Source organism: Bos indicus, chromosome 15 (assembly GCF_029378745.1).
Source record: "Bos indicus isolate NIAB-ARS_2022 breed Sahiwal x Tharparkar chromosome 15, NIAB-ARS_B.indTharparkar_mat_pri_1.0, whole genome shotgun sequence".
NCBI lineage: Eukaryota > Metazoa > Chordata > Mammalia > Artiodactyla > Bovidae > Bos > Bos indicus.
This window is the reverse complement of record NC_091774.1, coordinates 5,462,689-5,479,468: the sequence shown is the minus strand read 5'-3', so window position 1 is coordinate 5,479,468 and position 16,780 is coordinate 5,462,689. Positions and strand designations below refer to the sequence as shown.

At 37.3% G+C, this 16,780-nt stretch overlaps 1 protein-coding gene across 2 annotated transcripts in view; it reads left to right on the top strand.

Moving 5' to 3' along the window:
- DYNC2H1 (dynein cytoplasmic 2 heavy chain 1) overlaps nt 1-16,780 on the top strand; it is a 397,795-nt gene that overhangs the window by 350,899 nt on the left and 30,116 nt on the right. For both annotated transcript variants that reach the window (XM_070803297.1, XM_019975614.2), the window contains one exon: nt 13,841-13,950. In XM_070803297.1, the coding sequence (XP_070659398.1) occupies nt 13,841-13,950 (110 nt within the window). The remainder of the gene's footprint in view (nt 1-13,840; nt 13,951-16,780) is intronic.

Below are 16,780 nucleotides of genomic sequence, written 5' to 3'. Positions count from 1 at the left end.
GGAGTTTGAGCTTCAGCATCAGTCCTTCCAATGAATATTCAGACTGATTTCCTTTAGGATGGACTGGTTGGATCTCCTTGCAGTCCAAGGGACTCTCAAGAGTCTTCACCAACACCACAATTCAAAAGCATCAATTCTTCAGTGCTCAGAGTTCTTTATAGTCCAGCTCTCACATCCATACATGACTACTGCATAAACCATAGCTTTGACTAGACAGACCTTTGTCGTCTAAGTTATGTCTCTGCTTTTTAATATGCTGTCTAGGTTGGTCATAGGTTTTCTTCCACGGAGCAAGCATCTTTTAATTTCATGGCTGCAGTCACCATCTGCAGTGGTTTTCGAGTCCCAAAATATATAAAGTCTGTCACTGTTTCCATTGCCATTTATTTGCCAAGATGGCATGTAACCTTGTGGCAATAATGGGTGGGATAGAGTTCTCCAATATGGAGCTTCCCAGCAGTGTTCCATGGTAGAAAGGGCACCCCCAAAATGGTGCTGCCAATGTCTGTGTACCCAGGAGTTATCCCAGTTACCTCTTCCCTCTCCAGGGGGCTCTCCTAGATCAGCAAGTGGGTTCACACCAGGCTCCTTTCTAATTACTGCCTCTGTGCTGGGACTTAGAGTGTGTGGGATTTTACGTGTGCCCTTAAAGAGCAGACACTTATTTCCTGTAAACCTCTAGTTCTTCCATCCCCAAGCCTGGCTGGTATTGAAAGCTAGATATTTGGGGGTTCCTCTTCATGTTGCAGGACCAATGGACTGGAAAGCCAGTATGAAATTTGGACCCCTCATTTATCTGGCAAACCTCTGCAATTATTATCTTCTCAGTTATGGGTCGCCTACATGGTCATGTGGGTCTTGACTAAACTGCATCTCAGCCGCTCCTACCTGTCTCATTGTGGTTGCTTCTTTATATTGTTACTTGTGGAATATCTTATGTTAGTCTTCAAGTCATTCTTGTAGATAAGTCTTCTGTAAATAGTTATAATTTTCTTGTTCCCATGGGAGGTGTTGAGCTCAGTGCCTTCCTATTCAGCCATTTTTGCCATAGATATGTAGCTAAGTTTTTTAAGCAATGAGAAATATATAGCATGCTCTCTGTTTTATAAGCACCAGGTTTGCTATGAAGTTTTCATTTTTCTGTGTATCTCAATAATCTGGGTAAGGTTTTTTGGTTTGTTTATTCTGTACTTGGTTAATTCAAGATTTGTTATTTTGATATTTTTGACAATTCAGATAATGACCTGTAAGGTGGAATCCAAAATACTGTAAATTTTTGTTTTCATTCTTTATATTATTTGCAATTGTCCGATAAATACTGAGACAATAAACCTTACTCTTTTAATATACTAGAGGCATAATTATAAAGAATGCCTAACAAGTAACAGGTCTCTTATAGGAGAATCTTTAAGAAATGTTCTTTTTTACATCCATGGAGATAGGTTGTGTTCATTATGCCAAGGGTTTAAACAGGAAGAAAATATTAACTTAATGTATAAATATTAGGATATTAATTTTCAAGAAATAGTAAAGCAAAGCAGAGAGCTTACTCTATTCATTCAGTTCAGTCACTCAGTCGTGTCCAACTGTTAGTGACCCCATGGACTGCAGCACACCAGGCCTCCCTGTCCATAACCAACTCCTGGAGTTTACTCAAACTCATGTCCATTGAGTTGGTGATGCCATCCAACCATCTCTTCTTCTGTTGTCCCCTTCTCCTGCCTTCAGTCTTTCTGAGCATCAGGATCTTTTCCAGTGAGTCAGTTCTTTGTATCAGGTGGGCAAAGTATTGGAGTTTCAGCTTGAGCATCAGTCCTTCCAGTGAATATTCAGGACTGATTTCCTCGATCACTTGATTACATTCTACAACAGCATAGTACACATCTTTTCAAGTGCACACAGAATTATACTAATGTAGATAGATCAAGGAGAAGGCAATGGCATCCCACTCCAGTACTCTTGCCTGGAAAATCATGGAGGAGCCTGGTAGGCTGCAGTCCATGGGGTCGCTAAGAGTTGGACACGACTGAGCGACTTCACTTTTACTTTTCACTTTCATGCATTGGAGAAGGAAATGGCAACCCACTCCAGTATTCTTGCCTGGAGAATCCCAGGGACGGAGGAGGGATTGGGCTGCCGTCAGTGGGGTCTCACAGAGTCGAACATGACTGAAGTGACTTAGCAGCAGCAGATAGATCAAACTTGTCTTAAATAATCTATAAGTATTTATAATTGTTAGAAATTAGTAGCAAAAAGATTTTAGGAAATTTAAAATGCTTGAAAGTTAAATATCTGCTTTTAAATAAATATCTACTTTTAAATAAAATACGGGAGTAGAACTATGGATGGAGGTTCGTGACATTTTACGGAAGGCAGTAATCAAGACCAATCCCCAAGAAAAAGAAATGCAAAAAGGCAAAATGGTTGACTGTGCCCTCCAAGAGCCTGTTTCCCAGTCTGGTGTAAATCAAATCCCTTACAATTATACAGTGGGAGTAACAAATAGATTTAAGAGACTAGATCTGATAGACAGAGTGCCTGATGAACTATCAGTGGAGGTTCGTGACATGGTACAGGAGACAGGGATCAAGACCATCCTGAAGAAAAGAAATGCAAAAAAGCAAAATGGCTGTCTGAGGAGGCCTTACAAATAGCTGTGAAAAGAAAAGAAATGAAAAGCAACAGAGGGATGGTATGGGGAGGGAGGAGGGAGGAGGGTTCGGGATGGGGAACACATGTATACCTGTGGCGGATTCATTTTGATATTTGGCAAAACTAATACAATTATGTAAAGTTTAAAAATAAAATAAAATTAGAAAAAAGAAAAGAAAAGAAAAGCAACAGAGAAAAGGAAAGATATACCCATTTGAATGCAGAGTTCCAAAGACTAGCAAGGAGAGATAAGAAAGCCTTCCTCAGCAATCAATGAAAAGAAATAGAGGAAAACAATGGACTGGGAAAGACTAGTATCTTTTTTTTTTCCCTAATTTTATCCAAGAAAATTAGAGATACCAAGGAAACATTTCATGCAAAGAGATGGGCACAATAAAGGACAGAAATGGACCTAACAGAAGTAGAAGATATTAAGAAGAGATGACAAGAATACACAGAAGAACTATCCAAAAAAGATCTTCATAACCAAGATAACCACGATGGTGTGATCACTCACCTAGAGCCAGACATCCTGGAGTGTGAAGTCAAGTGGGCCTTAGGAAGCATCACTACAAACAAAGCTAGAGGAAGTGATGGAATTCCAGTTGAGCTATTTCAAATTCTAAAAGATGATGCTATAAAAGTGCTGCACTCAGTATACCAACAAATCTGGAAAATTCAGCAGTGGCTGCAGGACTGGAAAAGGTCAGTTTTCATTCCAGTCCCAAAGAAAGGCAATGCCAAAGAATGCTCAAACTACTGCACAATAGCACTCATCTCACCAAGTAGCAAAGTAATGCTCAAAATTCTCCAAGCCAGTCTTCAACAGTATGTGAGCCATGAATTTCCAGATGTTCAAGCTGGATTTAGAAAAGGCAGAGGAACCAGAGATCAAATTACCAACATCCGCTGGATCATAGAAAAAGCAGGAGTTCTAGAAAAACATCTACTTTTGCTTTATTGACTGTGCCAAAGCCTTTGATTGTGTGGATCACAACAAACTGTGGAAAATTCTGCAAGAGTTGGGAATACCAGACCACCTGACCTGCCTCCCAAGAAAATCTGTATGCAGGTCAAGCAGCAAAAGTTAGAACTGGACATGGAACAACAGACTGGTTCCAAATTGGGAAAGGGGTGCGTCAAGGCTGTATTTTGTCACTCTGCTAATTTAACTTATATGCAGAGTACATCATGAGAAATGTTGGGCCGGATGAAGCACAAGCTGGAATCAAGATTGCTGGGATAAATAACAATAACTTCACATACCCAGATGACATGACTTTTATGGCTAAAAGCAAGGAAGAACTAAAGAGCCTCTTCATGAAAGTGAAAGAGGAGAATGAAACAGTTGGCTTAAAACTCAGCATTCAGAAAACTAAGATCATGGCATCTGGTCCCATCATTTCATTGCAGCTTGAACGGGAAATAATGGAAACAATGAGACTTTATTTTCTTGAGCTCCAAAATCACTTCATATGGTGATGGTGGCCATGAAATTAAAAGACGCTTACTCCTTGGAAGAAAAGCTATGACCAACCTAGACAGCATATTAAAAAGCAGAGACATTACTTTAAAAAGCAGAGACATTACTTTGCCAACAAAGGTCCGTCTAGTCAAAGCTATAGTTTTTCCAGTGGTCATGTATGGATGAGAGAGTTGAACTATAAAGCAAGCTGAGCACAGAAGAATTGATGCTTTTGAACTGTAGTGTTGGAGAAAACTCTTGAGAGTCCCTTGGACTGCAAGAAGATCCAACCAGTCCATCCTAAAGAAAATCAGTCCTGAATATTCACTGGAAAGACTGATGCTGAAGCTCAAACTCCAGTACTTTGGCCACTTGATGCAAAGAACCAACTCATTTGAAAAGACCCCGATGCTGGAAAAATTGAGGGCAGGAGGAGAAGGGGATGACAAAGGATGAGATGGTTGGATGGCATCACCAACATGCTGGGCATAAGTTTGAATAGGCTCTGGAATTTGGTGATGGACCAGGAAGCCTGGCATACTGCAGTCCATGGGGTTGCAGGTCGGACATGACTGAGCAACTGAACTGAACTGAACTGAACTGATGGGAGAAGAGGATATCAAAAAGAAAATTAGAAATTAATTTAGCTGAGTAAAAATCAAAACACAGTACATCAAAATTCTAAGATACTATGAAGAGTTAAAATCAATGTAAATGGTTAGCAGAATATAAATGGATGGAATCTTAACTGCAGCACATTTAATACACTTTTAGAAAAAGAGTTCTCTAAAGTTGATATGCAAGGTAACTTTATTAGTGGAGTACATGAGGCAAGAAATTATCTTTTTAAGGATCATAACTCAAAATGATTAGATTTCCAGAAAACTTGTCCAAATCAGTCTTATTCTCTTGAACTCCAGGTTTTACATCTCAGTCTCACAAGGTACTTAAAGTAATGACTTGAAATTGAAACTTGGGGAGCTTGCTTAATTTATCTTTTCTCCCATGCGTATATTACTAGTACTAATTACTTATATTACTAGTATATTACTTATATTACTAGTACTAATGTATAAGATTTGATAAATGTTGATGCAAACCTAGGTTTGCATTTAGGAAAAATTTAGACTGAAGAATGGCAAATATCTCGTAGTACACCCACTACCTTTTGAAGTTGGTATAGCAAGTCTTTCTAGGAAGAACTATGTTATTTGTCGTTAAACTAATTCTGAAGTTTTAATTCCAGTATAATTCCTGATAATCTACCTGTTGATGAGCTGCAGTTTATTACTATCTTTTTGTCCAATAAACTGAGAAACTTCTTATGTACAGAGTCGTCCACCTGCTAATCACTTTTAATGTGTTGTTTACTCCAGTTAATGACGGATTGTACTTAATTTCATTCCAGATATATTAGATTTTAATTCTAGATGAATTTGTTCTCAAATCCTTAAATCTGTAATTTATATTAAGTAATTTTGAGAAAAGATGAAGAAGCATAAAAGATGTCACACTGAGAAAAATAATTGCCTGAATTATTTATTTGTCTTAAACCATTTTTTGAAGAAACACAGTTCATTAAAACAAAATAAAAATGTCATAGTTTACTAATGTATTTCATCTTATACCAAATAATTGCTATAAAATATCAATAAAGACAGTCGTTAGTAGAGTTTGGGCCAGACCCAGTTGAAATGATGTAAGTTGATTATGACTTTCATCAATGTTTTTTATGTGTTCAATTATTTTTACATAATTAGGCTAATACTATGTATACATTCTGATAAATATATTAAGTAATGAACACTTTCCAATGTCATCAAATATTTTTCAAACACTAGTTTTTATTGTTATATATTTTATTGTATTCATGTACCGTAATTTAATTAGCTAATTTATATTATTTTATGTACATTATCATAAGGGCTTCCCTGGTGGCCCAGTCAGCAAAGAATCTACCTACAATTCAGGAGACCTGAGTTTGATCTCTGGGTGGGAAGATCCCCTGGAGGAGGGCATGGCAACCCACTCCAGTATTCTTGCCTGGAGAATCCCATGGACAGAGAAGCCTAGCGGGCTTCAGGCCATGGGTTGCAAAGAGTGGGACATGACTGGACAAATAAGCACAGCACATATACGTTATATATAATTTCTATTTTTAATTAAAGGAAAAAAAATAGAGGAAAACATCAAATGGGAAAGACTAGACATCTTGTCACGAAAATTAGAGATACCAAGGAAACATATCATGCAGAGATGTGCACAATAAAGGACAGAAACAGTATGGTCCTAACAGAAGCAGAAGGTATTAGGAGGAGGAAGCAGGAATACACAGAAGAACTATACAAAAAGAGGTCTTAGTTACCCAGATACCGCAATGTTGTACTCACCTAGAGTCATGTATCTTGGAGTGTGAAGTCAAGTGGGCCTTAGGAAGCACCACTATGAGCAAAGCTAGCGGAGGTGATGGAATTCCAGCTGAGCTCTTTCTTTCTTTTTTTTTTTTCTTACTTTGCTATCTTTATTTTTATTTTATTTTTTAGTATAAATTTATCTTAATTGTAGGCTAATTACTTTACAATATTGTATTGGTTTTGTCATACATTGACATGAATCCGCTATAGGTGTACATGCATTCCTTTCAAATCCTGAAAAGTGATGCTGTTAATGTGCTACACTCAATATGCCAGCAAATTTGGAAAACGCAGCAGTGGCCCCAGGACTGGAAAAGGTATGTTTTCATTCCAATCCCAAAGAAAGGCAATGTCAAAGAATGTTCAAACTACCACACAATTGCACTCATTTTTCATGCCATCAAAGTAATGCTCAAAATTCTCCAAGTTAGGCTTTAGCAGTATCTGAACTGAAAACTTCCAGATGTTCAAGATGGGTTTAGGAGAGGCAGAGGCACCAGCGATCAAGTTGCCTACATCTGTTGGGTCATAGAAAAAGCAAAAGAATTCCAGAAAAACATCTACTTATGCTTCATTAACTACATTAATGCCTTTTACTATGTGGATCACAGCAAACTGTGGAAAATTCTTCAAGAGATGGGAATACCAGACCACATTAACTGCCTCCTGCGAAACCTGTGTGCAGGTCAAGAAGCAACAGTTAGAACTGAACATGAAACAATGGACTGGTTCAAAATTGGGAAAGGAGTATGTCAAGGCTGTATACTGTCACACTGCTTATTTAATATCTATGCAGAGTAAATCATGAGAAATGCCAGGCTGAATGAAGCACAAGCTGGAATCAAGATTTCCGGGAGAAATATCAAAACCTCAGATATGAAGATGACACCACCCTTATGGCAGAAAGTGAAGAAGAACTAAAGAGCCTCTTGATGAAGGTAAAAGAGGAGAGTGAAAAAGCTGGCTTGAAACTCAACATTCAGACAACAAAGATCATGGCATCTGGTTCCATCACTTCATGGCAAATAGATGGGGAAACAATGGAAACAGTGACAGACTTTATTTTCTTGGACTCCAGAATCACTGCAAAGACATTCCTTTGCTGACAAAAGTCCATCTAGTCAAATCTATGGTTTTCTAGTAATCATGTATGGATGTGAGGCTTGTAGTATAAAAAAGGTGAGCCCCAAAGAATTGATGCTTTTGAACTGTGCTGTTGGAGAAGACTCTTCAGAGTCCCTTGGACTGCAAGGAGATCAGAGCAGTCAATCCTAAAGGAAAGCAACCCTGAATATCCATTGGAAGGATTGATGCTGAAGCTCCAATGCTTTGGCCACCTGATACAAAGAACCATCTCATTAGAAAAGACCTTGATGCTGGGAAGGATTGGAGGCAGGAGGAGAAGGGGACAACGGAGGATGAGATGGTTGGATGGTATCACCGGCTCAAGGGTCTTGAGTTTGAGCAAGCTCCAGGAGATGGTGAAGGACAGGGACGCCTGGCATGCTGCAGTCCATGGTGTTGCAAAGAGTTGGACACAACTGAGTGACTGAACAGCAACGGATTTCTTCATACTGCAAATAATCTTAAATAAGCAAACCTTAATAATCTCTTGATTATTTCCTTAATTACATCCCAAGAAAAGGAATTACTGAGTAATATGGCTTGAATATTTTTAAAGCTTTTGGCACATTAATCAAATTACTTATAAAAATATTGCACCAGTGTATACTCCACAAAAATTTTGTCTGTGTAGTGTACTTGCCAACACTTGAGCTTTATCATTTGTCATTCTGCTATTCTGAAGGACTAAAAGCATATCTTACTTTTTTAAATTAATGTAACTATGAAGAATGATACTATCTTTTATGTTTCAATAAGCATGTATGCAATCTATAGTTATTTTAATGTTACTAATTTATTTTGGGGGGCTCCAAAATCACTGCAGATGGTGATTGCAGCCATGAAATTAAAAGACACTTACTCCTTGGAAGGAAAGTTATGACCAACCTAGATAGCATATTCAAAAGCAGAGACATTCCTTTGCCAACAAAGGTCCATCTAGTCAAGGCTATGGTTTTTCCAGTGGTCATGTATGGATGTAAGAGTTGGACTGTGAATAAAGCTGAGCACCAAAGAATTGATGCTTTTGAACTGTGGTGTTGGAGAAGACTCTTGAGAGTCCCTTGGACTGCCAGGAGATCCAACCAGTCCATTCTGAAGGAGATCAGCCCTGGGATTTCTTTGGAAGGAATGATGCTAAAGCTGAAACTCCAGTACTCTGGCCACCTCATGTGAAGAGTTGACTCATTGGAAAAGACTCTGATGCTGGGAGGGATTGGGGGCAGGAGGAGAAGGGGAAGACAGAGGATGAGATGGCTGGATGGCATCACTGACTCGATGGACATGAGTTTGAGTGAACTCTGGGAGTTGGTGATGGACAGAGAGGCCTGGCATGCTGCAATTCATGGAGTCTCAATGAGTCAGACACGACTGAATACCTGAACTGAACTGAACTGAATTCATTTCCATATTTGTGGAAAATTTTTTTTCCAAATTTAATTTCAGTGGCTTTTACCTTTTTTATGATAATTTTTATATACAGAATTTTTTATAATCTATTTTTCTAATCAGACATAATCTTATTTTTCCTTTGTCTTAAATTGGCTTTCTCTTTTTCAATATTAGTTCAACTCTGAATGCAATTAACATAAATTTAGGCTGGATAAGAATTAAATTTTAAACTTTTTTCCTCCAAAAAGTTAATCATTTTCCACCAGCACTGTTTATTGAACTTTTCCATTCCCCAGTGGTCTATGATAACCACCATTTAGATTTATATGTGTATTTAAATGATTTAACTTACTCCTACATCTTTAAAAATCTTAATTTTGAGTAATATATAGAACAGTTGGAGAACATTTTTGAGTAGTATTTATAAGAAAAAAAGATACAGAGGTATGGTTTATTTATTTTCTGAACTCTGGCATAAAGAATGATACTCATCTGTATTTACAAATGAACGGTAAGTTAACTAGATGTTAAATTCTTAGCAGAACAGCCTTTTCCTTCAAAATTCTATATATTTTGGTCCATATAGGAGCAGATCATTCACGATACATTATTCATGTCTAGTATGATTTTTCCACTTACTTCTTTAAGCACAGCGATTTATGCATGTTTGGTCTCTCCTAACTAGTTGATAAGCTCCTTGCCTTCAGCAAGTGTTTCTGAATGAGTGAAGGAATGCCCTTTCTGTTTATGCATTCTACTTCATCATTAGCCTTTTTAAAATAAAATCTTGCAGTATTTTTAAATTTTCTTGTATCACCTTGGAAAAATCTTTTTCTATATATTGTAGTAAGGAAATGTCAATGATCTCTGTGGTTCATCCAGCTTAGAAGTTTTTCTGTCTATGAATCTTAGTGTGTGTGTGTGTGTGTTTATAATATTTAAGAAATTGTCCAACCCCACTAAGTTTTTCACTTCTATTATTTGTTTGCTTACATCCATAATTACCTCTATTATATAGCATTTGAAGAATTATAGATATGTAGTCTCATAGGAGAGGCACAGGTCTTATGTTTAGTCTCAAGCATTGTCCTTTAAAAAGAGCACGGCCTGTAATCTGGAGTGGAATAAAGGAGAAACATTTACTGGAAAATAACTACCAGTAATATCTGTAACTTTGTTGAAAGCTCAGTCCAAAGCTCATTAAAGATTATGCTGTTTAATTGTCTTTATTTCTGTTCTTTTAAATGAATATAAATGTCATTTTTTTAAAAAAAAAGACTATTTCTTAGACCAATCTTAGGCTTACAACACAATTGAGATGAAGGTACAGTGATTTCCCATATATTCCCTGCACCAATACATGCATAGACTCCCTCATTATCAACTCTGAAGAACCGTACATTTTTACCAAGGGTGAATCTGTGTTGACGCATCTAATCACCCATGCCCATGGTTTACCGTAGGGGTCACTCGATGGTTAGCATTCTGTGCATTGGGCAAACATACAGTGGCATATACCCATTATTTTAATAACATACAGAGTGTTTTCACGGCCCTAAAAATTCTCTGTTCTTCCTATTTATTATCTCTCTGCTCTCTCATCCCTGCTAACCACTGATCTTATTACTGTCTCCACAATTTGGCCTTTTCCAAAATGTTATATAGTTGGAATCATATAGTATGTAAAGTTTTTTTCAGGATGATTTCTTTCACTTAGGTGTATGCATTTAAGTTTTCTCCATGTCTTTTCATGGCTTGATAGTTCATCTGTTTTTAGTACTGAATAATATTCGATTGTCACAATATAACAGAGTTGATGAGTCCATTCACCTACTAAAGGATATATTTTTGTTGCTTCCAAGTTTTGGCGATTATGAATAAGAGCTTCTATAAACATTCATGAGCAGATTTAATGTAGTTATTAAAAATTTTAAAGGCTTTCCCAGTGGCCCCGCTGATAAAGAATCTGCCTACAATGCGGAAGATCTGAGTTCAGTCCCTGGGTTGGGAAGATGCCCTGGAGAAGGGAACTGCTACTCACTCCTGTACTGGCTATTTATTTTGTGTAGTTTCCTATTCAAAGATATTATTATACATTAAAAGAATCTTTTTTATTTAAACTTTATCTTGTCAAATATACCTTTGCTTTAGTTCAATAGACCAACATGTTATTGTTACTATAGATTAATAAAAACATTTTTACTAAAGAAGCTTATTCTTGACTAATTATTTTAATTGAAACTTTAATGAAGTAAAATTCTGATTATCAGCCACACTCTAACTTTCAATTAATTTGAACCCATGCACATCCATTGTTAGCAACAACTCTTGGAGTTTTTTAATTAAAAATTAAAGGATTTTTTGAAATAATAGTATAATTTTATATATTTATACAGTAATTGATTATTTTAAAATAGTTGTTTTAAGATAATAGGAATTAATATTTACAATAAAAATTGATCATGGAAGCATAATTTGTGATTAATGAAAATAGAAGGCAGATATAAAATATTTGATAAGGAGTAAATAATCTTTGTTATGTGTAATTTTAAATTATTTAATTGAGAAATAAATGCTTTATGGTATATCTACTTTGTGGACTGTTATTTAAAAGTGTCATTATTAAAAGGATAATATCTAAGAAAAAGTAATTATACTTTGTTAAAGAGATATCTTTTTAATCATTTCTATATTTTAAAAAAATCCATATATATCTATTTATATTTATATTTTGGGGAGTTGAGGAATAATAGAATAGAAATGAATCTAGGCTTTAGGCTTTATTTTAATTAAGAATGTTTTCCTCCCAAATAGATAATTGATTTATCTATAAATTTGTCTTGATTGAATGATTTATTTTAGTAACAAGTGTTTTAAAATTTTAAATAATTCCTCATAATTAACTTTATATGGCAACCCACTCCAGTGTTCTTGCCTGGAGAATCCCAGGGACGGCGGGGTCTGGTGGGCTGCCGTCCATGGGGTCGCACAGAGTCGGACACGACTGAAGTGACTTAGCAGCAGCAGTCCAAAATCTTAAATTTAACCATTAACATAGTTGGTTCTGAACACATTTTCGTCAGATATTCTGTTTGTGTCTTTTTTAGTAATAACTTGTGAAGTCTATGCTTTTTTTTAATCTAAAAAAAGATGAGTGGATATACATAGTATTTGTGTAAGGATTCACCTTGCTGTACACCTAAAACTAATCCAACATTATAAATCAACTGTACTCCAATAAAAATTTAAAAAGAAAAATATAGTCTTTTCTCATTTTAAAATCAACATATTATCAATTGGTAGGATGGACATAGGAACTTTTTTCTACTCATTGTAGGGTAGGAATAGTAGTCAAATGCATGAAGATTTTAATTAATGCAAGCACACTAGCTTTGGAGATTTTAATTTCTCCTATTCTAGACCTGCTGACAGATATAAATGCTTGGATGGATAACAGAGTGTTATAGGGCATGAAATAGCCTGTCTACACAATAATCTTGTAGTTGCGAAGTCAGATCTGACTCTTTGCAACCCCATAAACTGTAGCCTACGAGGCTCCTCTGTCCATGGAATTTCTCAGGCAAGAATACTAGAGTGATCCCAGTGGAGGAGTCCCTTCTCCACTACACAGTAATACATTAAATAAATTATTTTTCCTAGACTTTATAAATCATGCAAAATTAATTACTGAGTAAATGAGAGTTCGGAAAGTTGCTGCAGTACCATCACTGTGTACCAGCTGAAATAGCAAACTGATTAAGAAATTGTCAGTAAAGCTATCTATCTCTTAAGGCACAATAGCACTGCCAGGAAATATTACAGAGAAACAAATCATCTGAGTTTATTATCTGACTCCAACACTATGTGACCTTGGGCATGCCCTTAACCTCACCATGCCTCCATTTTCTGATTGTAAAATGGGGATATTAACCAACATCAGGACTGTGGTAAGCATAAAATTGGCCAATACATGGAAAGCATATAACAAATTTGCACTCGACTTTGTTGTTTTTATTTGTTCCAAATATCAATCTTTCATTATACTTATCAAACATACTTTATGATAATGTTTCTTTCTCCAAATGGAGTATAAATTGATTTACAAAGTAGTAGATAAGTAGAAAAGACTATTTAAAAAAACATGTTTTAACAAAAAAAAATTATTTTTTCTTGGACATTACTGTCCACTATAATACTTGATTTAGTAAAATGGCAAATTTACTATTAAATCTTGAACACAAATCCAGAATTAGCAACCTTGGGAATTCTAGTTTTAGACCTAGATGCTCAGTATCTCCAGAGCATACTTTGAAAGGTGAGTCATCAGTAAAAGAAGTACTAGTCCAGACTTAAATGCCGTATAGGAGATTAAATGTCATATTTTGCACTTTTTATTCTGAGTAGATCTCTACTAACAAAAAGATCCCCTGGAGAAGGGAATGGCAACTCACTCCAGTATTCTTGCCTGGCGAATTCCATGGACAGAGGAGCCTGGCAGGCTACAGTCCACAGGGTCGCAAAGAGTTGGACGCAACTGAGCAGCTAACACTAAGTATTGACAAAAGGTTGTGCAAAGAAGCTTTTTTGTGTGATAGATGGATATTATGCCAAAAAGCTGCAGTAGATTTCATAACATACAGTGGAAGTTTTTTCCCTACACATCATTTCAGAGCATTTGGAAATTTCATTACTTCCTCATTGAAAATGATTTCTGCATAGTTATTCTTTAATAGATATTTATCTTTCAAATCTGCAAAGTTTTTAAATGTGTATTTGTGTATTTCCCTCCTTCTAGAGCTGGGTAGAGAGAGCTGAAAAACAGACTCTTCTCTCTGACACACTTGACCTATCAGAACTCTTCCATCCAGACACGTTTCTCAACGCTCTTCGCCAGGAAACTGCAAGGTAAATAGAGTGAAGTACTTATTTGTCTGAGAGGTTAATTGCACACTTTGTTCACTTCTGATCACATTTGCTTGATTGTCAAGAAATAAATTTATTGTTGAATCCAAATAGTTGTGTTATTTCTTAGTACTTTACTGTTAATAACAGTTAACTTTTAGAGAACATTGCTTTTGAAATATGATGTGATTTTTTATTAGAATTCAAACAAACAAACTCTGATTTTTAACATTTTGGTCATTTATCTTTCTAGACCTATTGTGTCCAGTATGGTAGGCAGAAGTTAAATAGAGCTATTTAAATTTTAATGAATTTAAATAAGATTAAGCCTGCCATTTATGGGGTCGCACAGAGTGTGACACGACTGAAATGATTTAGCAGCAGCAGCAAGGAGACCAAGATGGTGGAGTAGGAGGATGTGGACCTCACATCCCCCCATGAACACTTCAAAAATAATCTACGTGTGGAACAATTCTCACTGAAAACTCACTGGAAACTGGTAGAAGAACTCCTTTATAACCAAGGCTGTAAGAAAAAAACACGTATAATTGGGTAGGAAGGAAAGAAAAGCAATCAAGTCAGGACCTGTGACCCTGAGAGGGAGACTCAGGGAAAAGGGGATTTTATGGGCAGACCCTCATACTACATCGAACTACAGACTGGGCATCCAATTCCTGGGGTCCTGCATGGAGGAGACAAACCCCCTTTGCTGGTTGGAGGACTGTTGGGACAGACAGAAAGCATGAGGAAGGCGGGACTCCATGCAAGACAAGTGTGTGCACACTGGTTAGCCCTGAGGCAGGGTGGACAGAGGTCTGCTCGAGCAGCTGCTGGGCTTCCCGTGACTGCTTCATTGTACACCCCGGCCTGAGCCAAGCAAATCTCTGGCCCCACACGCTCCGTGCCACAGTGTGGCCCTGGATCTGAGGTGACCAGGACCTAGGAAAAGACTGTGCCTTAGGAGGCAGAGGGGACTCGGTCCTGAGCTGGACTCTGGGGGGTCTGTGGTGGCCATTGTTGGCACCTACTCGATTGGTGCCCCAGAAGCATCCCGGATTTATGAGAGCAGCTACTGTATCCTACGGCTTAACTTCCCACCCCATGGGGGTGAAAGAAAACCACACAGGCCCTGCCTCCCCTGTGGAACATAGAGGTGTTGAAGATGTGATCAGCTGTGAGAGACACAGAGGCCTTGCCCCCACCACAGGGCAGAGAGAGGGCTGCTGTAGCGGGTGCATGGTCTGATGCAACGACCTCATCACACGCCACAGCCCAAGCTAAGCAAACACTCTGGCGTCCCTCAGTCCATGCCTCAGCACAGCGCTGGATCTGGGCAGATGTGAGCAGGAATGACTTGACCATGCGCTATATCTGAGCGGAACCACAGATGCCTACGTAGTCAGCACACTGGGCAGCTTTAAGCACAGGAAGCTCACTTGCTTCAGCACTCCCCTCCAGAGACAAAATTCCTGGTGTAGGGAGAGAGCAAGACATAGGCTTAATGAGAATGGAGCCAGCTCATGCCTGACGCACAGGTCTTCCACTCCAGCCAGAGGATCAGACCCTTCCCTTAATAGGGCATGGATGGCTACTGACCACAGAGGGAGTTTTGCCTCAAACCCCAGGCCAACTCTGTCTTCAGATTCAAGCCTTACCAAAGTGGTAGCTGACAGCACACTCTGAGGAAAGACGTGACTGGCACCCACATCAGATCTAGCTCTTCCATCAAAAGCATTGAGCACATGGGGTCTACATCAAGATACTCCCACATAAGAATACCCCTTCAAGATGTAATAAGTAACTGTTTCACCTAAATTCATAGAGGCAGAGAACAGTAAGTAAAATGAAAAAGCCAGAGGAGCTACTCCTAATTGAAAAAAGCAAGAGAAAACCCCTGAAAAAATAGATAATGAAAGAGAAATAAACAATTTATCAGATAAATTATTGGAAATATTGGAAGTGAAACTGTTAACTGAATTAGGAAAAGGAATTGATCTAAAATATGAGCTTCTTCACTAGGAACCAGAAAATATAAAGACCCAGTCAAAAATAATTCAATAGCTGAAATTAAAAAAAAAAACATTAAAAGGAATGAATAGCAGACTAACTGATACAGAGGAACACATAAGCAATCTGGGAAGATAGAATAATGGAAATCATCCAGTCAGAACACCAGAAAGGAAAACAAAAAAGCAATTCAAGAAACAAATATCTCTGAGAACATTGTATCCTCACTTTTGCATTATATTAGCTTCAGAAGGAGAAGAGAGAAGAATGGAAATGTATTTGAGGAAATTATGCTGAAACTTCAAAAACCTGAAAGAGGAAATAGATATCCAAGTATAGGAAATACAGAGGGTCTCAAACAAATTGGACCTCGTTAAGCTTAAAAGCTTTTGTACAACAAAGAAAACCATCAACAAAATGGAATGGGGAAAATATTTGCAAACAGTGCAATAATGGCCAAGGGGTCAGTATCCAAAATATATATATAAACAGCTTGTTCAGCTTAATATCAGGAGAAATAAACAATCCCATAAAAAGGGGTCAAAGAAAAAATATGATTTCTCAGTATACTAGCCACATTTGTAGTTCTCAATAGCCGAATGTGAGTAGTGACTGCCATTTTGAACTGAATGAAAATATTTTCATCTTTTTTGTAGAAATTTCTCTTAGACAGTGCTGACTAGGCTTCTTTCTGGGAAACAGTATTTGATGGTTAAGATCAAACTGTTTTAAGACAAATTGGAATGTAATGAAAGAGACCCTTCCAAAAATACACTGGGAAAAAATGTAGTTTTTTGTGCTTTAGGGGATCTTCAAATTTGTTGCA